Source organism: Lepisma saccharinum, chromosome 1, assembly GCF_977018435.1.
Source record: "Lepisma saccharinum chromosome 1, izLepSacc3.1, whole genome shotgun sequence".
Taxonomy (NCBI): Eukaryota; Metazoa; Arthropoda; class Insecta; order Zygentoma; family Lepismatidae; genus Lepisma; species Lepisma saccharinum.
The window spans coordinates 115,636,793-115,663,655 of record NC_139229.1 but is presented as its reverse complement, the minus strand read 5'-3'; the positions used below and the strand labels follow the sequence as shown (position 1 = coordinate 115,663,655).

The following is a 26,863-nucleotide window of genomic DNA, read 5'->3' as shown; positions in this document are numbered from 1 at the left end:
AAGACATAGCAGATTGTAGCGGCGCGGACTTCCAAGTGTTCTTGTGGATGTGTGTGTGTGCACATTGTAACACACAAAACAGTAAAACTTGTTCTAAAGGAATATTTCTTTCCTTTACCCATTTGAGGTAACATAGTCTGCCTTCTTCGCTATTCTTTTGTAACCAAATTCTTAAAATGGTAGAAGTACAGTATAACCTCAATGAGAATATCGACTAAATTTTTTAGAGGAATAAAGCATACGTTGTTATCTGAGTAGATATGGAGGAGGGCTTTGGCTGCTGTCATGCCTATGAAATTGACTAATTGATATGAGAACAAGCGAATCACTGATTTAATAAACGTATGTGTGTCGCGTGCGCACCCACATTTGCAACGACTATAAAAGCGGAAATTGTATAGAGCCACTCTGCACAATTAAAGACACCACAGGCAATTATACCGGAAGTGGAATCAATAGAGACCCATTGCGGGTGTACTGATAGGAAGAGAAGATGACATTTTGTGTGATCCAATAAGTGAATCGAATTATAGTTCAAAACATATTTGGAAGTGAAGAAAAACATAACTGCTGTGTAGAAAACTGACTCTCTGGCATGCATTAAAAGTTCATGAATTTGAAAGTAAAATGCATTCGCGAATGAAATCGCTCATAAATTTATCTTTATATATTCATTTTGTCACTACTTCACCAATATTACCCCTAAACAGTTTAATTTGGAATCAGTTGTTTAGAACGAATACAATCAAAAAACTATTGTATTGTTGTATTTCTTATGTAAGAAATTGTGCTGCTACCAGAACTCTTTAAATTAGTGTAAACCTGTTAGTTCAATAATAAGCGAATAGAGTAAGTTTTTATTACTATGTGAAGCATTCATTGTACATAGTTTTCTGTTTTCTAATACTTGCAAACCAATTTAATTTACTACTTTCGAATTGGTCTTGTACATCCTTCTGTAGCAAACACCAACACCTCCTTGGTAAAAAAAAAAAAAACATGATAAAATAAGAAATTAAAAGATTTAATCCAGGGATTACACATTGCCCGATAAAATCAGTAGGCGGGCCGTGGTCAACAAAAGGTTCTGGTGTCACATTGGGATAAGATATGGATGATTAGTGTTTCTTCGGTGGTATCAAATACAAACAAAAGGACTAGAACGAAAACACCCCAAATAAAGGTTTGTGCTAAGTTTTAGAATGCTCCAGTTGTAACTTCAATGTCAATAAATGTTAACTTTCTATTTGTACAGTCAACGACAAAGAAAATTGTATGCAAATTGTCCACCACTATTTTAATTAATCTTTTTATTCTACATCCTGTGTTGTTTTAAAGAACGAAACTATGTTGGTTCGATGCATGCATTGTTCTCTGCTTATTGACGTCATTATTTCAATTCATTGTCATCACAATGTGTAATACAGACCGAATTAAAATGGTGGTGGACAATTCGTCAACTGTTTCTTTCGCCGTTGGGTGTACCACGATTTGGAAGAAAGTTTATTTATAAAAACGGGTCAATAATAATTACTGTTTTTTTTTCTTTCTTCATAATTTCGACAAAATCCTTTTCTTTCCGATAAGAATTGTCATAGTTGCTGCGACACATCCTTCGTTGCGACCTAATCTCCCTTCTTTCGTGATGTTATTCTGTTGCGTATATCTCCATATCGTAACTATGTTCTAAAGTTTGTTTGTGTGTGTGTTACGTTTTGGGTGAGGGGGACATTTTTGTCACATCTCTTCCTCAAATGAAGACACAAATTTTCATTGCGACACATTTCTGGGGAAGAACTTTAAAAAATCAGTCACACTAAGCCAGATAGGAAATTGGGGGACGAAGTTTCGTGTCGCAGTGATAGACGAATATGGTAATCATTCTCTGTTATGAAGCTAATTACATCGAAATTTTGATGTGACAGACGACGTGGCAACATTGCTAGCTGACTCCCGCAACCTCCCTCCCATCTTCCTTGCCCCCTGGGTGATGAATTGCTAGGCTCATTAGCGGGCAGTGTTGCCACATTACGGAACTTGTCACGCTGCTTATCGGGGATTTTCTCTGCCCGAACTCCGTCCGGAACAAAGACCCTGGAGGACGGTGACAATCTTCTCCAGCGACGATTCTTCCCCCCTTCGCTCGCGAAGCCCCGTCGTAGCGGATGACGTCGTGCCGTGGCAACGCCGCGAAGCTCTCAGGAGGAGGCTGCGTGAGAGGTGGCGCACTCTTGCGGCGCCTCGCAAGAACTAACAAGGACCGTAAAGAATCGAGTTGATGCAAAGGGGCTGCGCTACGTCGAAATGAGGCACGTCGAGTTCATTGTCAGGAACGACAGAATCTCACGATCTCCAATAAAAGCAAGTGATTTTCAAGTGAGAGGATGTTATGCATTGTGCTGATGACAACGCTATATGTTGTCGCAATATCATCAAGAAAGTTAGTACAGATAATTGACATAAATTCACTTTTAATATGTCTGTGTGTTCTCCTTATGTGTGCGAATGTCCCTTTACAGCCTCAGCTTTTAACCGGTCAGAATACTTTAATATTTTAGTTACACGACATTACAGTTATGTTACTTTAGTTACGGTAAGGGTCTGGACCCCGTATCATGTGACAAGTTCAAAATAGTCTAAGTGCTGACGCACTCAAACTTTTGAATTCAAATTTAACAGCGCGTAAAGGACTTCAAGCCAAATAACTTTTCTTGGTATTTTTCTGCTCTTCGAAATCTCAATGCTAAGGGCCTTCCAAAAACTACATGTTCTTTCCAGTATGTATGCAGTCATGCCGTACACGTTGATTTATGCAAATTGTACATTTGTGTTGACTGATAATTTTTATTCCTGTAAAAGTTCCACCTAAATCGAATGGTTCCAATATAGCAAGGAGAAACATGTAGCGTAATATTCTTTCTGTGCATGGTCAGCTTTGTAACGACACTCCTCATACTATGCAACTAGAAAATAAACCGTGTTGCTTTGACAAGGAGGGGAAAAAAAACTGTCAGCTTCCTATCGCCAGAATTCGCCGTCTATTATTAGTACCGAACGTCGAGAGCGGAAATGTCAATGTAAAACTGGGTCAGCCTCATTCTGGAGAACATCGAAGGCAGAAAATAAACTCGTACACAATACTAGCAGTACCCCGCGAATCTTTCCTTACCTTGCCATATCATGCGATGCCACAGACCTATTTTGGATTTTGTTCTTCGTATTCTTCCATTCTTTGGTCATTATCTTTTTCAACGTGTCCTAGTCATCTTGTTCTCTGTGTTTTTACTTTACTAATATTTCATTCATCCTTTCGCTCATTCTTATTCTCCACTCACTGCTTACATTTCTTGGGCCACATATTTTTCTAATTATTATTTCGAGAATCCTTAAGGCTAGTTTTAAGGTGTCACATACGTATTTTTATGTTATCTGTCTTGCCAGTTGGTTTTCCTTACAGTATTATGCTTTATTTCTTGCTTGTATTCTATATGTATTTGTTTTGGTTTGATTCGAGTAAGTCCACTTTATGCACAGAAGGCTAATCGGAACTGGACCTACAGTTTGTTTAAAGTGGGATCCGAACCACTATGTGCCTCCACCGAATATCGAACCCGGGTCCCCTTGATTACCACTATGCCATCGGGGAGACTCTCGTACTGTTTTGGTTTATCATAATTCCCATGTACTGAAATTCTCTACTCCAATTTGAATACTTAAATCTTTTCTGGTTCTTATAGTCTGAGTTTGTAAAAGTCGAAACACTGGTATCGATGTGCTTATCGGTCCATGTAATTACAGGGTGGCTACTCACCGGGAATTCCTTGAATTTTTCTCCGTAGACGTGAAAAATTACAACTTTTATTAATCCAAATCCTATTCACATTTTATGCAAATAAAAATATTTTCTTAAAATTATTTGCACCCTATTAAATCAATATTGATTTCAGCTTGCAAAAAAATAGATCCAAAATTTTTCTTCCTCGCTTCGCTCGCATTATTTCATTGTTCTCCGTAATGCATTGTATTGTAAATTATAAGACAGAGAAATAACACTTGTCTTAATCGATTTTGTTTTAAATGCACGAGCAATGGTTTTGAGGAAAGGGAATGTGCACATTTCAGAGAACAATTCATGTAATTTTTGCTGTTGGTTTATTGTGAGATGGATGAATTGGTTGTGTAATGTTTTTAAATAATATATGTTGTATATAATATGTATTAATGAAACTTTGAATACGTACACAATTTAGTGTCCACATCGCTCCATGTTGCATATATGTGAAACATATATCGTGCATGAAAGTTATACATGCTAATGTAAAAAAGAATTATATTTGGAATGCATTTATCAAGCATTTTCTCTCTTTCAAAAAACGTTTGTGTGCTTCTTTTCCATTAGTAATGTGAAATTGAACGTCTTGAAAAATGTAATTCAATTGTTTGTTCGAACACAAATGTTTTAACACCAACTTCTACCCCCTTTTTGCATAATTCACGATGGTAATAACGTCTTTGTTACAACAACTACTACTATTAATAATAATAATAGTAATAATGTTGGTCCCGGGTTCGAATCCCGGCTTGGGCATGGATGTTTGTGACTGTCCATTCATCAAATTCATCATCACTCATCCCCATCTTCGCAAATTAGCCAAAGTAAAGAAGCGAGGTAAAATAAAACAAATCAATAATAATAATAGGCCGCGGTGGCTCAGTCGGTAACGCGTCTGACTATCATGCTAAAGGTCCCGGCTTCGATCCCCTGCCGGTTCAAATCCGGGAACTTTCCTAACGTTGGAAGCGGCCCCGACGCGCACCGAGCGTCGAATAACATGGGTACCTGGGGTAAACCTGGGGGGTCACATCACCCCCACTCACGACCGGATCAAGAAAGTGTGGGGCGTTACCCCCACACCACCTATACGCCTTCATGGCGTGGCGCTAAGCACAGGGGAGCACTTTACCTTTTTTAATGTTATAATAATAACATTATTATTAACACTATTATTATTATTACGTTTATCCTGGCACTTTCTTCCCGACCGCCCAGACAAAAATTCGTGGCCTCTGATTGTAAATAGAAACTCAGCCCCTTAAATTAAATATCTTAATTATATTACGTATACCGTTTAATTGAATTATAATTTTTGGATGTTGGATCCACATAGACCCTTTATATTATGAAGATATTTGTGTGTGGATGTTGAGAGGCGGTAATACGTAAGGTTGAAATAGAGAAAACATCTGCTTGAATTTTTGGAAAGTTCGACTTGAAAACTGGGAATTATACTTGAATTTTATCATGGTCCTAGAGTAGCCACCCTGAATATGTTGAACAACAATGCCATCCAAGTGTTTTAACCCCGCTATTATATGGAATGGATCGCTTCTGTTTTAACCTTGGCAGTTAATTGTCTGTTCCATTATCATGCTTACCATTTATTTTAATAACATGCGTAAAAATGTTACTGCTCGATCAACTATTGTTATCTCACGGTAATTTCCGCCGTTAATTTTCTGGCCCCCGCTGTTTTTCCTACTCTGAAGCTTAGATGTAGCAACAAACGTAATTTTCCACACACGTTTATGCATGTTTACTGACAGCAAAGTTTGATGTGCACCGTCTGCACGTTCTCTAACTACGTTAAGACCATTTGTGATAATAAAGACTGGACCTATAGTTTACAGTGGTATCCGGAATCAATCCTGGATCCTTTGATTTCAAGATAATAATTACGCTAGGGTGCCAGAGTGCGTTTTGGAATGGATGAAATCCAAAGATGAATTCAATCATTAACAATCTATTTCCGTGGAGGCACATAGTGGTTCTGATCCCACTTGAAACTGTAGGTCCAGTCCCAATTAGCCTTTCTGTGCATAAAGTGGACTTAAGACACCAAGTCAATCAATAAAAAAAATCTAATTCCGATGCAGATTAAATGCGCAAATAATAATAATTATTATTATTAATTGTAAAGAATTAATTTACTCACCTAAATATTTTTTACTGGCGCCCTATACTAAGTATTTATTTTTCACAAATTGTTAGTGTCACCTATTATGACTTTCATGTTCTGCAACAAATTAAAGTATATTTCACAGAACCAATATTTAAATTAGATTTATTGTATTGAGTTGCTGAAAACAGTTCATCAACTCCGTGTTCTTTTGCAAGGATTTTTAATGTGAGAACTGACACGAGAACCCTTGCATTGGAGTAATTTCCCTGTCTTATGAAGCTTCTTCGTTGAATTTATTAAGAAATTGTAATAAATACTTATTGAGTATTTCTTCATCATAAATGAGTACGTACTGTGTCGGCGCTTGGACTGGTTGAAAGCAGGCGCGAAATAAAATTTACATTTGAATGTAATGGAAATATTTTTACTACAAATGTGACTATTGTTATTTATGGGAGTGTCGTCCCTTACCCCTCCCCCCTCGTTAATTTTAATCTCGGTAATTAAGTATACAAGGGACTTCATTCAAGGGAAAACATGCCTTTCTCATCTATCCTCTACTCATTCTCGCTCACGGACACTTCTTGGTTGTAACGATTCCATTGAGAGTCAACGGTATAGTTACAACCCAGAAGTGTCCGTGACTGTACACAGAAAGTGAAATAAATAGAAACCACTAATGAAAATAGTACACAGTAATTGGTTTTCCATGTAATATTCGTTTATTAGAGATTTATTTTATTTATGCCATGTTTTTGTTCATAACGATTTAAAGTTTCATATATCAGTGTCTTAATTATTGATGTTTTCCAAATACTTGTTATTCTGGTTCTAGGTATTAACGGTATTATTTTGTTCCTCTTTCAGGTAAGTGTCTCAGTCCCGGATTGCAGAGATACGAATACACTGCTTCGAAGTCCTCCGAATGGAAATGTGAGTTGTCCATTTTTTCCCTTCCTAATGTTTGGAATGGAACTCTCGAATCATGCATCAAAAAATGTTTTTTTTTGCTTAGATAGGCTAATCGGTACTGAACCTACAGTTTATATGGTATCCGAACCAGTGTGCCTCAGCACCTGAGACTCTTTGATTACAAGGTCGCAGCAGCGTTACTACTGCTATCATACTTAAAAATTCATGTCTGTGGAATTATTAGGAAAATGTATTCAGAATTTCTGGATTATATGGAAGAATTTCTGGAGAAAATTCGACTAAAAGATTCAAACCCAGGAACTCTTAATTCCGGGAATTATGCGTGAATTCTACGTGAATTTTTCCCCGTAGACGTGAAAAATTGCAACTCTCATTTATCCAAATCTCATTGAATTTATACATATTTATTAATGCTCTGTGGCAAGTTTTTCACAGTTATAGCTTTTATTTTTATCGAGGAAGGAAACATAAAGAAACTGCGTGGAAAATAAAATTGTCTCAATCCGTGTACTTTGTTAGTGTCCTTCGCAGAACAATCTAACAGGCGGAAGATTATTGCAAGATATATTGAAGTTGATTAGGTAAATTTGAATTTGAAATTCTTGACAATTTTTCGTAGATGAATATATCCCGTAACATTTGTGACTTGTGTTTGTAGATATATTAGTTTATCTCTGCATAAGTTGGACCGAAACTCGCAATATTTGTAGTTGATGAACCTAAATACAGCACTCCCTCCCTTCCCACGGTCCTCCTAAAGGGTGGTGTCATAATTAAGGAAGGCCACAAAATCCGGATAACATATCTGGATTTCAAATTATCCGTTTCGGATATCCAGATGGAACAGATTTGATGAAGGATTTGTAGAAAATCCGAACGGTAAAATACGAAAATGACGAATAAAAGAATATGTGGACAGCCCGTAAAACGGATAATCCGAACAATTCGGATATTCAGGTAATATTTGTAATCCAGATTTGGCCATCCCTAGTCATAATGTGTGTTCTCTTCGTCGTACGTTGGCTGGCTTACCGAAGGCTCTTTCCTCGCCGTTCTTTCCTAAAGGCACACGGGCGACAACTAACTGTTCCTCGTCATTTGCGTCGGCTGGGCATCTAACACCTCGTTCGTCTGGAGAGAATAGCTTTCAAGTGCGTTATAATTGGTTCGTTATACAGTACTGTGCTCAGCTGTCGCTGTTTGACTTAGAGTTCTAGTGTGTTGTTCGTCTGTGTCGGTTGTTAGCTGGGAGTCGCGATGACAGCGGCGAGTCTTCTCGGCCCGCGAGAAGATGTCTAAAGTGTCTGTTAGCATGTCGAGGCGATGCCAGAGCTTGAGAAGGCCTCGTTATTTCAGTGCTGACAGCCAGCATCCGTGTTAGCACCTGTTCGGCCCCTCTGCCTCCGTCTGTGTAACGCATTCTCCCTCTTGGTTGGGTCATACCTTGCTTGGTTCACTGGAATGTATCCGCTATCATTAGCGGCAGGATAAATTTGCGTACAAACTCATGAAAAGTTGCACATGGTCACAAAAAAAATGATCCTAAAAGCACGTGTGAACAAATATGCATTAATTGAGGAATAAGTGTCTTAGCATCAAAAAGCTTGATAGCAACAGAAACATCCGTGTCTCTGTTGTGCGCTGTAAAATGTGTGCTTTCTGCACGCTTTTGGGGTTCAGTTTTTAAAATATGTCAAAATGCGCTCGAATTCTGTGTTCTAGTGTATGTAATTTCTCCTCGTGTGGCAGTTGAAAACAGCTCTTGATGTTGATGTCAATTATTAAGCTGGATAAGGACGATTAGAAATATCGTCAACAAATGTGTCCAGGTTCCCGAGAATTTCTTAGGAAGATGAAAGCACCTCTTCTTTAACTTAACGTTTTCGTTTGGACATTTTTGTGGTTATTCTTCAACCTTTTTTCTTTCATGTGCTATGTGCAGTTACATTAAGACATGTCCATAAGCGCCCATATAAAATTCTGACTTTCGCCCGACGCATGCTGCGTAGATCTCCTCGTCCGGCTCGTGGCGCTTCTTAAAAGAAACTGCACAAATAATCAATCCTGAACACATTGAATGTGTATTAAAAGCGGCCAAAAACCTCTCTCCTCGCAGACCCGACCATAGCTGAGCGTAAGGGTGCCAATAATAGTGAATTCTCAGGTATGGAAAAAAAAATCGGTCATCTTGTTGCTCTGAAGCAACTTCATCCTATATAGCCCTAGTAAAATGACCCTATGTCATAGTACCATTCTGTAACTTTATGCACATGCCCTACTTTGTTAGCATCGAAGTATTATAATTTTTCGTGTAGTATTTGCTTATATAGAGCATAATTTCAGTATTATACGATTTCACCCTCTGCTCCAAAACATGTCACATTTTTCACATCCCGGTGTAAAAATATTCTCTAAATTTTTCCTGTATCCATCTCAATGTGGTGGAACACCCGTAAGGGTTGCCTATAGGAGTGCCCCTATTGCCCCTTCGCAGAGCCGCTCCTTGTTTCCTCGTTGGAACACATTTAGTAGCAAATATTACGTTGTTATGGGGACTGGTAGTGATGGAGGATACTTTACCCCGGGGGTAAATCTCATCGCCAAGAGCTAAAACTCATACTTATTACAAACCAGTTATGGAAGGAAGTTCTGCAAGTGTAGTATTCAGGTGGTTATGTCACATACGTGGGAACCCATGCGGGATAATTTAAAAGGACACGATAATAGTTATGCATTTCCACAGGTGGGCACGAAATGTGTTAAAAACTTTTTGTAGCCGATACTGGTGGCACATTATCATCTCGGTATGCAGACAGTGGACTACACTTCTATCAGCCCCAAAAATCTCTTTCGGTGAAGTGGTGTTTCCTGTGTCCGTGGCGTCACAAGAACCCGAACGTCTCTTGCACATCGGTCAACTTATTTCCACTAAAGCTGCGACTACAGTGTTGCTACATCGTTCCCTAAGAAAGCACTAACATAATTAATCTGATATAATGTGCGCCCTTCGTGTAATGAATAATAGTTTCGTGTGGTGTGTCACAGAAAACAGATTTGTTACGCCTCTTGCAACAAATTTAAGTAGGTGGCAACGCTGATCAAAGTTTTTGAAGCCCTTTCAAGGGAACACTTGGCCACCAACCTATTACTTGTTTTCCACCGGAAGTGCTTTCGTGATGCATCGCGCTTCCTGTCAGCCTGTAATGAAGCGAAACACGGTTTTCTCGTTCGAAGATGGAATCTGCAGAAGTTAATTTCTTTAAAACGAAATGGGCTCTTTCTTTTTTTTTTCAATCGCTAACTTAACCGTGTTGTTAGTAAATGAAGCAGCAATTAGAGTATTAGCATACACATTTCTCCATTTTCAGTTGGCCACACGATTAGGGTGTTCATTCCACCCCTCCCCTAATTCTCTAAATAAATGTAGTTTTCATAAAAGTTACTTTCGAAATAAGCTCAGTTATGTAACTATTTGCCATAATGAAGAATATCATGACAGATATTGTTTTATTATTATAAAACCTTGTCAATTGAAATGATGTTCAATATAACATTAACCATCAAAGTTACAGTGCCGGGATTTTTAAATCACTAGATGTATTTAATAACACGCAAACTACGTAATAATGGAACGCAGCAAATTACTGTTTAATACTGGAACCAATTAAAATTTTTAATGTAGTCGACTAGTCATTTAAATTTATCTTTAATATTTGAATTGTATGTCTGCCTCTGTACTTCTCTTGATTGGCATTCGTGATCACCTAGGAAACGAATTTTCATAAATAGTTTTTGTCATTAAAGAGCATCATGTTGAAAGTATATTATTTTTTTTTTTAAAAAAATGAACTCCACCTATTTTTCTTTCCTCAAAAAGAAAATATGCTTGATTGTCCCCACGTGTGATTGAGCGTCTTTTGGCTTTTAAGTTTTGTAATTATCAATTTTTGCCCTTCTATCATTTGAGAGCCGCGGTGGTCTAGACGATAAGGCGTCTGACTGCCACACGGAAGACCCGGCTTCGATTCCTGGGGTGGGTGATCTAAGTTCTGAATTTTTCCTGTGGCTTATTTCTACGTAAATCGACTCAGAGGTTCACCCAGCCTCAATAAACGGGTGCGTGCTGGTAAAGGCGGCCTGAGTGTGGTGATGATCACATCATATCAAAAGATTTCAGAGATTGAGAATGTGTGGGGCCCTACCCCCACATCCCCCTTATATGTGCCTTCATGGCATGGTGCAAAGTGGACAGGGGAGGACTTTCATTTCGCTTTCCAGTGTGCAATAGAGAAAGTGAGTTAGCTTTTGACATGATGTCTTTGCGATCTTCCCGTTCCACTCATGTATTTGTCTCTGCGGCACAGTGACGTGTTATGTATATTGAGAAATTCAGAAGGAAGCAGCCAGAATTTCTGGTTTTGCCATTTCTTCACGAGTCTCCCTCTTTCCGAGCGCCTGTTTAAGATATTGGCACCGGGAGCACCAGGCGGTGCGTCTTAAAACTGGGATCTGTCAGCGTTGATGAGAGCCAGCGAGTTCGACACTGAGCAGGTCACCATTGACCACTCCGGCTGAAAGGAACCGCTATCGCTTAGGCAGTTCACCTCCAAACAAAAGCAATTCCCTGTGGATGTTTCTGGGTCGTAGCATTCACAGTAGAAAACGTTGGGTCCTGATTAATACTCTTTAGAAACACTAGGGAAGCTTGGCTTCTCTTTCACGTGTGGGGCTGTCTTGTGGTAAAGGAGTTAAGTTCGAATTCGGCTAATGTTATGCCCTGCAACGTCGTTTTGAGGCACTGACTTTACTTGTTAATAATACAGTAGATAATTAGGAAGTAAAACTATAGTACTCTTCCTAAATCGATTGCCTGTAGCAACAAATTAACTCTCAAATATGTAATTGCTTCACATAATTAACGCTAGGTGAAGGTCATAATGCTGTGAAGCGCAGTGCAAAATTTTGGCACTGAGTAGGGATGGTGAAAATATCGACGTACCGAAAACCGTTATTTTGTGTTTGGGCATCTTCAGTATTTGTGTTTTATAGGTAGAGTCCAGGGTCCAGAATCCTCCACCAATCAGTGGGCAATTTAAGGTTACATTGTACACTGAAAGCCGACAAAATTGTGTGGAAATGTATTTTATCCAGGATAACTATGAGTGAATGTTCTTGATATTTTAAGACCTTAGCAACCAAGCCTAGAACAAAAGAAGCTGAATAACATTGCGTAAACAACAAGTTTTAACTTTAAAAAATGGTTATATTAAACAATATTTTGAAGAGTTTGGTTACTATTTGAAAGCAAAAATACAAGGTGAAAGGGATATATATATATATATATATATATATATATATATATATATATAATCTTGTTAGGTAGTGATTGCACATGAACAACCAACTCAATACCGGAAATTCCTAATACAAGGTTCTAAACTCTTTCATCAGGGGTGGCCAAACTTTTTTTGTATGCCGGACCAGTTGCTTTTCGAATGACTGTGGTCGCGTGCCATATTACTTTTCCTTTGCATAAAAAAATTATAGCTGAAAATAAAATTAGGAAGTTTTGTAAGTACTAAGGCGGGCCACATAAAAAAGTTGAACGGTCCTGCTCGGTATGATCGGTGATAACTCTCCGATCACTAGCCTCAGCAGTACATTTAATTACAAGGACCCCGTTATTTTCAATCATTTTACATATATATCTTGAGTTTCCTTGTTTGAATTAGTTTTCTCTGTAGCTCTCCGTTTCCTGTTCATCCTCGCAGAGCCTTTTCCCATCATCGAAGGCAATGCGTGTCAACAGAATACCCTTACTATGAGCCCACTATGAGAAACGAACAATAACAATACACCGATACACTCACCTGCCTCCCCCTCCCTGTGGAACTGATAGATGCACACGTGCTGCAGCCAATAACATGCAAATGAAATATATTCGCTTCGTGTTCGCTCGCTTCGAACAAGGTATCCCTGGACGCGTCGGTAGGCTGTAAATGGTGTACCAACAAAGCTTACAACACACGACAAACTTGGCGAGAGGTAAAAGAGAATCATTTACATTCTGCTCTTTATATAAACAACAAAGATAACACGCAGTTTTTCCATGATGGGATGCACTTAAGGTTTTTTTCTGCTTTTTGTTGCTTACGTACTTTCAATAATGCTGTGAATGAAAAAGGCGCTAGAGATGTTTTATTTGTATAAAAAACTAACTATTTTCTCAGCTGAGATGACCCAAATATTTCTTACATGTGATGTACGTGCTTGCGTTGCGTGATGGATCAATGGGTCAATAAAATGTCACCACGACAGGAAAACAAGCTCTTTAAAAACGACCTAATAAGCTTTAAGAAACAAGTGGCAGATTCACCGTATCTTCATTTGATCAATGCAGTCATCTTCGCCATTAAACAAGGGAAGTAGCTATAAGCGATGCAAAGAAAAAAAAATAGGTTACACGAAATTGCGGAAGTGATAAATGTGAACAATCACCCCCCCCCCCCAGTATCGTAGAAGCAAACTGCGCGATGAGCTGCCATAGGTATCAGCAACAAAAGTCAGAAAATGTGAAGTAGTTGAGGTTTTTTGGGGGGGGCTCACTTTATGCACAGATAGACTAATCCGGATTGGACCTTTAGTTTAAAATGGGGTTCGGTCCACAATGTGCCTCCACAGGGTATCAAATCCAAATGGAACACATAGTCAGAAAATTAGTTTCGGCATGTTTACATAAATAGTCTGCTAAAAAGTTGTGCATGCTTTTCGTTAGTCTGTTCACTTGCATTCGAACAGAAAATGCACGCGCACTCCCGATCTCGATCAACCTCTGTGCAGAATGCGAAGTTTAAATAATTTTTTTGGCACAGATCACTTTCCGCATAGGTGATCCCCCGAAATGGTACGAAATTCCACACTACGCCGGGGTCGAAGCTTTTGTTGACATTTCATCCGGCAAAAATGTGATAGGTTTTTTTTAGGCGCCTGTGTACCTGAGAATGTGATCCGAGCCGGAGAGAGCGCTGCTGTGTATGCAGAGGCGGGAAGCTGTGACACTTGGTAGAGAGAGGGAAGAGGGTAAAACCGGCATAAAACTGGCCACTGCTCCAGCCACTCAGCAGATTTTTCCAATATCGGGCGACAGAAAGGACGAGCGGAAGGGGTCGGGCGGGGGGAGACATGGGAACCAGGAACGACCGTATCCATTCCAACATTTCCGGTTTCTTGCATCAGCTTCTCCTCGTACCAAACTGCAGTACCTAGATGGCCGATTTCGAGTCCTGCTTCCGCGCGTTGGGGAATAAATTTCACGGCTTTAAATATTTGGCCGCACTTAACGTTAATATAATACATTATCATTCCATGGCCACAATTTGGTTGTTAGGAGTCGGTAAAGTGGCCTTCATCGTCAGAAATCCTCTCTTTGCATTGTTTTTGTATTGTATGTTATTGATCCATAATTGAGTTGTCCATGTCCTTCAGCTTCCATTTACGGTGCGAAATATACATTATTTTGACACGACCGGGTTCGATACCCGGTGGAGGCACATAGTGGTTCGGATCCCACTTTATACTGTAGGTCCATTCCCGATTAGCCTTACTGTGCATAAAGGACTTAAAACACAAAATCAATAAACAATTATTTTGACGCGATGAGCGTGCACTGTAGAATGAAATGTTGGCATTGGAAACGATAACAACTCAAGACTTGTAAGTGGTACAGTATATGTAAATGAGACAGTGATTAAAGGTCTTTCTGTCCGTGCTGTTTATATTTTTGTAGGTTGTGCTTTGCATATTGTTACAAGTTTAAAATAAGAGAAAAAAAGGCGTGTAAGTACTTTAACCCGATAGCCATTTCCGAACTATAAAATGTAGATCTAGGCATATTGCAGAAGTACTAGCTTTCAAAATCTGCAATGGGTTTTGTTCCGTTTTTTGTAATAAGCTACACGTGAGCCGATTGCGTCATGCTCAAGTTGTAATAATCCACATTATCGCAGTACGTATTTTTAAAATAGCGTTATTTATTATTACCTTTTTTTTTTCTTTTCGTGTAATAAAATGTTGATTCCATGCAATTACTGCCACCGTATACACTGGCGTACGCAGAGGGGCTGCTGATGGGCTTGCAGCCCCTACCGAAATTTTGAGAAAATCAAAATTTTCAAATAAAAACAGTGAAAAACTCGGGAAAAACCAGAGTAGTAAATGTAAACCACCATTGAAATGACCCACGATTACAATTTTTGAGAATGGGAATAACTAAATATGCAAAATATTTTATTGTGTATTCAACCCTCCTGGAAAGTAGCCATGTACCTTTTATTCCAGTCCCTCCCGAAAAAAAATTCCTGCGTACGCCAGAGACTATATATATGTACATCAGAAAACTTAGTGTTAGATTAGTACAGTGTTTGTTGAGAGTTATTTCGATTAAACGATTGAAGAAAATTATGAGTGATTGTCAATGAATTAGCTTGATGTAATATAGTGATATTTCGTCAGCCATCAAGTTGTTAGTTACGAGTTAATGGATACCACGGTCCCTTGCCGACTTGTTTCTCTTATTTTGGTTTGTGTTTCTGGTCACTTTTGAACACAAATGCCAAAACCAGGACTAGAACTCGAAACCTTCGTTGTAAATTAGAAAATTATTCATCTATGTCTTACACAAAACAGCCTACTTCGAAATTTAACAGACTTGCACTTTCTTAGGTTGAAATATTATTTAGTATATGTATCGGTATAGTGATTTCTTTTATGGCACTCTTGAATATTATGTGACTTCTGTCAATCACAACAAAGAAATTAATTTATTTTCATAGCGGCTTAAATTATTGTACCTACATAGTCCACACGAGAAAGCCTACCTCCGTGGACGAATGATTAGCACACCGTGCGACGACACCAGGGGGCCCCAGTTCGAATCCCGGTCTTGGCATGGGTGTTCTTTGTCAATTCCATATCACCAGTCATCATCATATTTGTGATTAGCCAAAAGTGGCAGAAAAGCGAAGTAAAATAAACCAAATCAATCAACCCGAGAGAAGAGACTTTCGTTGTCTCCCTCAGTCACGAGCAAATGTTGGGTGGGGCTTCAGGGCATGCGATACAGTCTCCACGGGACTCTTCCCAAGATCGTCCGTCCGTGGCAGTGTGCCAAGGTAGCTCTCTTGGAACCAGATCTGGTTCTTTCGTGCACTCGTGAGGCTGTGAACTGGGACGCCCATCCCCGTGCCCCACTATAATGCCATCACTGGTTCCGGCCCACATAGACCAACTTTTGTCATAATTATAGCCTACATTTTGCACGTAACGTGATATTGTTATATTGGCTCCGTCGCCCCACTCCCTTTTATCTCCCCAGCTACTTCTTTATAGCACAGTGTTTGACGTGAAATTGACAATATTGTTATCAGGAAATTCTTTATTTTCGATTTCATACGACCATCGGTAGATTATTCAGATGGGCGATGCCTCCGGATCCAGATGTTGAAAACTAAGAATAAAGAGTTGACTACTAACATTACCCTAGGAGGCACTTTATCCAGCCTTCGTAAAAAGTCCATGAAAGTCAGTTTTAACTCCATTTAAGGTGAAATTTAGTTATTTTATGCACATCAGGTTTGGCAACACTGCCAGGAGGCAAGGAGAAAAAGCATTGATCATATGGGAGTATGATTTGATTCGTTCTCTTGGGAATATAAAACTTCCGATGGAATAGAACAAGATGTCAACGGGAAGAGGGCAGTTTGAAGGTGCATTTCACCAGCGGAAAAGTCGAAACTTCCATTTGATTAGCCGTAACTTGGATGTTGAAGTTGATTCCCCATAAGGAATACATGGGATTCCGAAAATTCTTATTCAACATATTTTTCAAACATCATGTCCAGCTTAATAATCCACATAAAAAAACTGTTCATACTCTTGGATACACCCAGGGTTTTTTTTAGTAGCAGTGCCCATTCAGGCGATATTGAAATAAATGCACAATTGGTGCGTAACTGTATCTCCTTCCCTTCAAGAAAGACCAACCGGCATAATTCTATTTTGTTCACATTTCCCTGTCGCGGTACACCTAATATGTCAAACAAGGGACAAGAAGACAAGAAACTGCACATCCAAAAGGATGCTGTAATTCAATGTAATATGATGCTTAAAATACCCGTTGAAATGAAAATAGCATTAATTCTATATAATTATGGTGGTAATAGTGGCGCAACTCGTTCACCCACAAACAGGTGTAATAGTTTGATTTCCTCGAAAGGGTTGGTATGTGTTTAAGATTTTGAAATGAATAAAAATAACATTTTCTTTCAGTCGCCATTTTTCAGCATGGCGGGTTTTTTTATTATATAAAATTCACATAGAACGGTGGCAGAATACATGTTTTGAAGTCAATAAATTCAAATATGTTATTTATTGTAAGGGTTACAGTTTTCAAAATGGCGGAACATTTTTTTTTTTTTCAGTCTTCACAAAACTCACTGAAAATTGTTCAATCGGGTTTTCCCTTTTTCCATCGCACAAAGGCGTTAGAGGAAGCGAAATAATAATGAAACAAGAAAAGTGAAGTTACGTTATTTGTCAGGCGGCGGAAGAAGCTTTTAAGTGTAGGCTGAGAATATAAAGACGGTGGCGGGTGATCCTTTGACCTCGCTCGGCCGTGACCTGCATGCAGCTCCTTCGAGGCTCCGGCGGAGTGTCGTGTAATTACACCTCGGGAGGATCCACCGATTCATTTCGTCGCAGCTCCTCTGATTTACGTGCGCCCATACACAGCAGCTGTTACTGCTCTTCCTCCCGCCTACTAGTGCAGTTCGCCTCGACCCCAAAAAGCTAAGGGACGCGGGAGGGAAACTGGGAGGCGAGAGAGAGAAGGGGAAAAAAGGGTAAAAAAAAAAAAAAAAAAGCCATGTGCTTGCTCTCTGAGATCGACCCGTTCCGTAGTCACACGCTGACCAAAACCCTTTTGCCGTGTGCTCCCGAGCGTTACTTTTCCTCCCAGAAAATAAATAATTAGGCAGGCATTATCGTGCTTACCTGTACAACATCGCATTCTAATCTCAAGCTGCTGTGCATGACTTCCGCAATTAATCACAGCGTCGGAACGTAACTTATTTTATAAGCAGGAATGATTTTTACCTGTAAGAATGAAGTTTTCCAGCTCATGACAAATTTATACTGTATGCAAATCAGTGTTCCCGTTCAAATAACTACTTCCATCCAAAACTATGCAAAGGAAACACTTGTCACTTTTTTAAAACCATTAAACAAATCAATCACAATCGATTCAAAATTTCTTGGTGAATTGTAATCCACATTGCATCGAAATTAGTTCCTAATTAAAAAGTTCACTATTATTAGCTTTGTCATTTGCATATGACTAGTAAATACCTTGAAGAATTTAATAATAATAATGTGAAAAACTTATGTCCTTGGCAGTTATGATGAAGTTTTTCACACAGAAGTTGCTGAAATTGGAGATATTGTGTTTTATCTTGACTGTAGTAGCAAATAGATTTTATGTGAACAACTTTTCTTAACATTTTCGTTGTTGAGTCTTTGTTTGGATGCTGCGGTAGGCTCTCAAAAAACTGCACGTTTCATTCTGTGTGTGTGCAACTACGTGGCACGGGATCAAGGTTCCCTCTAATGTTTTCGCTCTGAAAATTCATGTGTACGAACAAAATGATAGTCCATAATAAAAACAGTATCGTATCACAGAGAGGCCACAAGCGTGAAGTAGCTGGACTTGGTCCCAGCGCCAAAAATTACGCATGTTTGTGTTTCCTATCATAATTGATGCTTTTGAATAAGAAAAGGTTTCTAAAGTTATGTCCAGAGTCCACATTCAGAGGTCTTGATTGGTCAGACAGGTTGCCCGAAAAACAGTAATAAGTAGGTGGAAATCGTGATTTGAGAAGAAAAATTGTTCGCAGTGACGTCTTGTGGCATACGCTGTTTGAGGGAGCAAAATATTACTTAGATTAAGTGGTAGAATATGAAAACATGTTACCTGGTTCGTATATTTTACACTCAAATTCTCGAAATAACACTTGCCGTATTTCTAATTTCAAAGTGAGATGTTCCTATTTTTTTACTAATTTCTTAATTTTAACTCAAGAAATGGAGACATCCGTCGCTAGGATGAGTGAACCATTAACGGTCTGGGGATCCGCGCAGTCTGGGATTAGCTTCTTATGCGTCGAGAAAGTTTTCAGCTGTCACTTTGTTTATTATGTTAGGCGTTTAAATTCCTCTGGGTTCTAGTGCCGCTATTTTCAATTAGCTTCTTCACTTCAGTTGCCATTTTTTTTTTTACCGGAACCATTTCGTCTGATTGGGCGGCCTCTTATTCTTGTACATCTGACTCGCTAAGTTTTTTCTAGCTCTTCTTCAGTCAAATGTGACCTTCAATTTATTTTGGCAGTGCGTTGCCATTTCGTCCTCTTTTTCACTTCACTGTTAAAAGCCGCGTTTACTTATTTATTTTGAACACATCAAATAGACATCTGGCCCGTCACACTTCTAGATCATCTGTACACAGAATTTTGTTCTGTAGCGAAATCAACCTGCATGAAACCTTGTGAGATCAGAAGTTATTTCCTGGGATGGCTACGCGAGGATGCTTAATGAAATAAATGAGAGTGCAAGTATAGCATCCATGGCTTACCCGGGCTCGTTACTCATAAACAGAGCTGTGGGACCTAAGCCAACCTGTGGTCCACGGATCCTTTGGAGAGGAACAAGCGGGGTGGGGGGGGGGGTCCGTGAAGGCTTGATGCGAGCTTTTATAATTGTTCCGAAGGTTCGAGGAAAATGGACCGTCAGATATTAACTAAACGGATTTAAAAAATTAAACGCGTTCCGCGGCTTGCTAGAACAAAAAACGTGACAATATTTTATCGATTGTATTTATGTTACCGATTTTTTATAATACAAACTTCTCAATATAAAATTCGCTGTTATAAAATCCGCATGTCTCAATCGTCATCGTCGTATATCGTCCACATGTCTCAGAGCTCATTAAAGCAAACAATTTTTCTTAACTTTTTTTTTGGACACGATCGGTGCTATGAACCCAGGGGGAAAAAATAATAATTTTATCCTGACTGTTTACAAACACTATGCATAAATTCACAGTTACAGCTAATGATTTAACCTCACTAATACGATAAATAAAATTATATGAAGTATCTGTAAATAATACGGTAGATATCGCTTTGATATGTCTGTTCCCATAGTGAGGTTTTTCATATATCATTCATTAAACTTTACCGGAATCTCGGTCTTGTCGCGTTAGCATTCCTACAAGAAGCGAACAAGACGTAAGAGATTTAAATTCCAAATCTGTTCCTCCCCATATGTATAATTATTGTGTGGATAGTGAAGTTCTTGCCATATTCTCTACCGAAATGTATTCCTGAGTATGCAACTGATTGTTTTAATAATAAAGTTACATGATGGAAATCTTTAATTTTGTGGTTGATTGTCCGGCAGGCCGCACACCCTCACCAAAATCGGTGCAAAGCCACCCGGAACGGAGGCAGTGTTGGGGTCGGAACATCTTGGGTGATTTTTGTGTGGGAAGATAGTTGTGGACGGGCCACTGGTTCAGATCAATCCTCCAGAGGGCTTCTGAGAGAGAGAGAGAGACTGGAGTTGGTCGGACGGCGACAGAACAGTTCGGTTTGGTCCGTGGCAGGGGAGTGTGTGAGGCGACGGCATGTCTGTTCCCTGACGACAACGTGCATCGTCATGTTCTGCGCCTATTCGTACTACAAGTCTCTCATGTGCGTCCCATCCAAGCCTTATTGCTCTCGGGTAAGTCACTCGATCGTAAGAGTAAAGGGATTATTTTACTCCGTGTAGAACTTCCATGGGGGCTTTGGTATATATTTTTTATTATTGTTATTATCTGATCGTTTGCCGTTGCATGTTTCTGCTGTCGGTTTGACCTCTACGTTTTGGTTCTCTTAATAATTTTGCCTCATCCAAGATTCGAACGTTGAACATCCCGTTTAGCTTGAAGGGTAGTTTGCATCGATATTGTTATGTCGACGATGCGCTCTCCAAGGGTCGAATTTTCCTTATGACTACGGTGGTGTCATTGTTCCTTCATCCTCCTCGTCGCGGTTACATTGCAGGAGTAAAACGACGCCAAATTTATTTTCAGTTTTTGTTTTAAATCTACTTTATGCATAGATAGGCTAATCGGGACTGGACCTACAGTTTAAAGTGGAATCCGTACCACTATGCGCCTCCACCGGGTATCGAAACCTAAATCCCTTGATTACAAGGCGCAACTACGCCATCGGAAAGACCCCACGACGCGAAATTTAATCTAATTTGATGTCGTAATAGTATGATAAATAACAGCACCATTAGGATTTATCTATTTGTCTTTCGTGTGTAGAAAAATTGCTGTGAATCTTCTAATGGTATGCAATTGCAAATTTAAATAGCGGCTTGACCAACTTCCCCCGTCAGTGTTCTCGCAGCGAATAATCTATTATTATATTTGCAATTTTAAAAAAAATACTAAATACTTTTAATGATACGCAACTGCGATTATGCTACATCAAAAAAAAAAAAATATATATTGATGTCCGTTATAGCATGTCGCTTGCCGATAACGATATTTAAGAGAACCACTGGTTGTTTCGAATAATTCTAGAAAGAATAGGAGAAAATATTAACAAACCATGTTGCCGCATATAAAGATGCAGCCACAGGTTGTTGATTCAATGCGGACTAATCTAATCGGAAACCATACAAATACGAATAATTATAGGGTATTTATATATTATACTGTCAAAACTTTTTCCTACTATCAAATGAATACTTATTACCAGGGATCGTGTTTTTATGAAGTTTTTTTTTTTTATCCTGGCCTACATTTCGTGCCTTAATTTTCTAGCTTTTGTGAACATTGACTGGTTTCATTGGTCATATAATTTAATAATTTCACCATATTTTAGCTTTGAGTTTTACTTTGGTCAGAGCATAGCATAGCATGAAAGTATTGTTTTTATATATTTAGGATATTTTTAACAGGTCACCAGATGTTCATTAGTGTTGCCCACGAGACGAGACTTTGGCCTGTCTCGTCTCGTGGAAATGCTGTCTCGTCTCGAATTTTTAAAAGCCTGTCCCGTCTCGTCCCGTGGGCAACACTAATGTTCATGCTTGTACCGATATGCAGAGGAATTCTGTTTGCCATTTTGCCCTTTAACCAAGAATATGCTGTATAACTAAGCACGCTAGTCACAGATTCTACTTCCCCGTTTTTTTCACACAAAGTACTAATTCGGTTTATCTCTTAATAAGGTCAATAGTATGTTGCACAAGTCCTTTTACTCTAAGAAAATAATGATTTTTGTAAAATACTTCCATACGAGGCGATTTTTAGGTTACATTTTCAGTTTTTAAGTCATATTTTTGCAATTTTAGGACATAACGTGCATGCATATTTCAAAGGTTTTAAAGTCAGAAATCAGAACCTGATCAACATGTTTTGTGGATATATTTTTGTAATTACACATCCAATTCAGATTCCCAAAATGTTTAAAACACGATAGCTGGTGGTCTCATGGCATTTTTATCTCAAAATTGTACATTTGTGTACATATCAGGTTCTTGCATGCACCCACAAAATTTTAGTGTGGCAATTTGATTATAATAAAATATAATAATAATAATTATTATACAAAACGCGTATCGGTTCTTGCACAGATCTTGCGCATTACCTTAGGATTGTTTCCAAATACGGGGTCATGAGTCAATTTTTCAGAAGAGTCGAAAGCCCAAGGATTTCGAAGAGTTTCTTTACGTCCTTGTCTGTGTACTATCTTTACGTTTTTTTTATGTACTATCCCCATCTTGCCAATTATCTAACATCCTTTTTCTTCTCTCAGTGAGCACAGTCTGTTACCATCTCTATGAATGAAGTGTACTGAAGTAACTTCAGTGACGTATTGCAAATCGTGTAGGTCACTGGTGCATTGGTTCATTGGCGTAACTTGGGACCTAACTTTGAGGGGGCAGAATTAAACTGGACCTAATTTTGAGGGAGCAGAATTAAACTGAGCCTAATTTTGAGGGGGAAGAATCAGACTTGTGCCTAATTTTGAGGGGCAGAATTAAACGGCGTAATTTTGAGAGGAGAATGAAACGGCCTAATTTTGAAGGGACAGAATCAAACTTGGGCCTAATTTTGAGGAAACAGAATTAAACGGCCTAATTTTGAAGGGGCAGAATTAAACTGGGCCTAATTGTGAGGGAACAGAATCAGACTTGGGCCTAATTTTGAGGGGCAGAATCAAACTATGCCTTATTTTGAGGGGGAAGAATTAAACTGGGCCTAATTTGAGGGGCAGAATCAAACCTGGGGCTTAACTTGGGGGGAGGAGACTCGAAAAGTTTTCCATCCCATAAAAACAGCGTCCAGGATTATTTGCTAAATAACTGTGACGTTTGCGAAATTACAAATATTACTCTGTATTACTTTGCTCCGCAGGTACACTAGCTTGTAAATGTTAATACACCCGAAAATTGGGTGGCCACCCCCTTGCCCCCGCCAAGTTACGCCTATCCATTGGTTGGATATTATCTAAATGTTCGCGAGAAGTAGTTTAAAAATATTCATTCAGCACTGCTCCTTCCATCTACAGGCCGATTACAGCAAGGCGTGAATGCTTTCCGTTATTTCGTCATTCAATCTTATCGCCATGATTGTCATACAGAAGTAGAAAGAACGACGTCTCGAATACTAGCCATGGCATCAGGTGTCAATGGGCTTATAGTTTTATCCATTAAATTGACGAACAGGAATTAGGTCAAAATTCACGTATGCTGTGATAAAATCCTTAGAGAAATGTTTATTTACAATAACCAAATGTAGTTGCTGGTGACCTAGGAATTCTGACCAGATCAGGTCATTGTTTAGAATCACTAAATAATTTAGTAAAATTACCAAATTTAGTAAAGGCCACCACGCACTTTTGTTTATGGATACCAAAATGTTCAGTCATACATTTTTATTAATCCCATTTGTTAGTGCGTAAGTACATAATTCCCTTCTCTAAGATTGGTGTCACCTGGTCAGATATGTTGAATATATACGAAGATCTTTCGTTTTTTGAACGGATCGATGGCCTGTTGTCTGTATCGATAAATGTTACACCTGCACACATTTGCCATGCCTGTGAATGGTGCCTATTGTCCAGGAATTGTGGGAATTATGCAAGAATTATTGATACCGGGAATTAACTTTAATTCTGCGTGGCTTTTGTTCTCGAACATGAAATATTAGTTCTACCGAAACATTTTTAACGTAATGGATCTTCTTGTTCGTCTTCAAAAACACTTTAAAATGTACACCAGGGCATACTTATTCTTCGAACACACTTTTATCCCTAGTATACAAGAATCCTCTCTTCCAGGTGTGTTTTTGTCAAGGGTGTCAGAGATGCGGAATTGACACACGTAACCAATTTGATCCTGCGTGTAAATCTCATGAGCTTGAAACGATCATTGTCGGCAATCTGCAGTTATACCACATCCAATTTAATTCTTGCACTGTACCAATTAGTTTCAATACCAAAATACATACAATATACTATTAGTTGTGCGAATACTGAGTTCGACTGGTTGACATTTGACAAAATAGCGTCGCGATTAGCGAAATGTTGCAGAAAAGCAAAGTAAAAGGAAATCAATCAGTTAAGCATGAAATGTTTTCAAACCTGAGAGGAAAGAAGTTGTACTCACCAGAATGTTTGACCTTTAAATGTGAGATATTTATCCTTGAAAACCTGGAATTTTACTTTAATTTTGCTGCGAGGCAGTTGAATTCTAGATTTACACACGTGGTATCAAAATATTTCTGGAATGGCCCTGGTGTGTAGCAACCTTGCAAGTCACGTTGGCAAGTGCGACTGTGGCTGTTCTGTGTGTTGCAACTTGCAATCGTGAGATGGAAGCTGCAGAGTGAGACCCTGTTACGTTGGTTTGGCGGAATGTCGCAATTCGAAAGGGGATGGATATTCCATTGATGCCACAACCGCTTTACACACCTGATCTGGCACTTGCGGACTTTCCCGACTCAAAATGCTGTGAACGCTTCTCGACGACAAAAAAGCGAAAGTGATTACGACAGCTGAGTTGTAGTCCATAACAAAGGGGACTATAGAAGTGCTTCCAGCAATGGTAAAAGTTTGTCTGTGCCGAAGGACGGTGCTCCGTGCCTGACCAAGACTTTTACGAGAAACGCTCTATTTGAATACATTTTGGATACATCGTTACATCCGGAAATGCAATACCTGTCAGGCATTAAATGCAACCCTTTCAGCATGATGTTGGTGAACAAATAATATTAGGAAAAGAAAAAGAGAAAATGAATCAAGCAGCACACCTAAAATATTCCCAGAATCCCAACTTTAAAAGAGGAGAATGATTGCGCCCCGCAGTCAGTCATCCCTCTTAAGAGGCGCGCTAAAATTCATGCAGCGTTACTTTCCCTGCAAGTTGGCCGTGTGCGCCGTCATAAATCACTTGTTTTCGGCTGACACGTGGGCAGAAGTTGGATTGTTACGTCATCATCTTCCCATTACGGAAAGTTCCGCCCCCCTTCGGCAGGGAGCCCCTACCTCGCCCCCGCGAGACTTCCTGGATAAAGTACTGCTCGCTTCCCTCGCATTGTTATGCTTTGGGCGCATCGAGGGTGTGGAAATGCGATAATTATGCAAATATTCCCCACGCTTCTAAATTCAGTTCTTATTCTGACTTTGGGTTTTTTTTAATGGCCTCGAGAAAAGGAAACGTCCGTGTTTTGCAGTGGTTCGATCTCGCAAATTAGCTCTAGGGTAGTAACGTTCTATAGACTTGTAACTCTGCAGCTTAATGGTTTAAAAGTTCATGTAGTCCGCGTAGACATTCTGATTTGTAGGCAAAAGTAGTTTTCAGTCAATCACACTGGGCTCTGCGATTTAGTGATTATATCGCGTTGCGAAACTGAGTGGGTCCGGACTTGAATAGTGCGTATTTGAGATTTTGGGTAAGTTTGGCAATTCCTGCCCAGAAGATTTTAATTAGTTTCGACGAGACTAGGGATGACTAGGTAAACTTGTATCTGGATTATTATTTTTCAATAACAATCGCTTGCCCGTGCCCTCCTTCCCTTCACAGTTTTAGTGGAATTACAGATCAACATCAACTTCAAATCATCTTCGGGCACTTAGTGAAGAACACAACAGTATCCCATACACGTAATACATGTTTCTGGATTTCTGGAAGAACACCTCCCTGTCCCCGATTTCCTAAGCTTGCGTTATTGGTGACCAAGGATGTATGTACACTCCACGCTGAAAGTAATAGTAGACGAACTGTCATTCACTATTTTCCATTCGGCCTGTTTTCCACAGTGTGATTATCAGGAATTGAAATAAAAAGTAAATAAGCAAGTGACAACATCTACTCTACATCAACAGAGTTTCATTCCTTGAAACAACACAGGATATAGAATATAATTTCTGAAGAAGAAAAAATGAAAATTGTGATGGACAATTTGCCTGCTATTATTTTTGCCATTGGCTGTACACAAAGAAATAAAATAAAAAAAGAAGTTTGGTTACAGCCAATAGGGTCAGCCCAGAAGATTTCCGCTATGGCTTAGGGTCCTTTCATACATGGCCAATGAAAGGATTGTTGCGTACCACTCTTAACGCAGCTACAGGTTAAAACCATATTTTCGGAATCCGCAAATGTGTTGAAAACTCAGCTTTGCATGTTTCATGCAAATTATTATTATTGTTATTAAGTATGCCAATTTTTTAAGCTTTTTTCTCTCTCTTTTCAGTATGGCTCGGACGAATTCGGTCAAGACTCTCCAAGGTATACCTCTCCAAAAGGAGGAATATACAACGATTCGTTTTACATGGGTAAGTACCAGTGAAATCTTA

The 26,863-nt window shown here is 39.1% G+C and overlaps 1 protein-coding gene across 17 annotated transcripts in view; it reads left to right on the top strand.

Moving 5' to 3' along the window:
• Window positions 1–26,863, top strand: part of da (transcription factor daughterless) — a 338,039-nt gene that overhangs the window by 267,048 nt on the left and 44,128 nt on the right. For 13 of the 17 annotated variants that reach the window (XM_083137022.1, XM_083137010.1, XM_083136998.1 and 10 more), the window contains 2 exons: window positions 6,828–6,893; window positions 26,761–26,842. In XM_083137022.1, the coding sequence (XP_082993148.1) occupies window positions 6,828–6,893; window positions 26,761–26,842 (148 nt within the window). The remainder of the gene's footprint in view (window positions 1–6,827; window positions 6,894–26,760; window positions 26,843–26,863) is intronic. The other 4 variants (XM_083137037.1, XM_083137007.1, XM_083137017.1 and 1 more) reach the window with 1 other exon arrangement.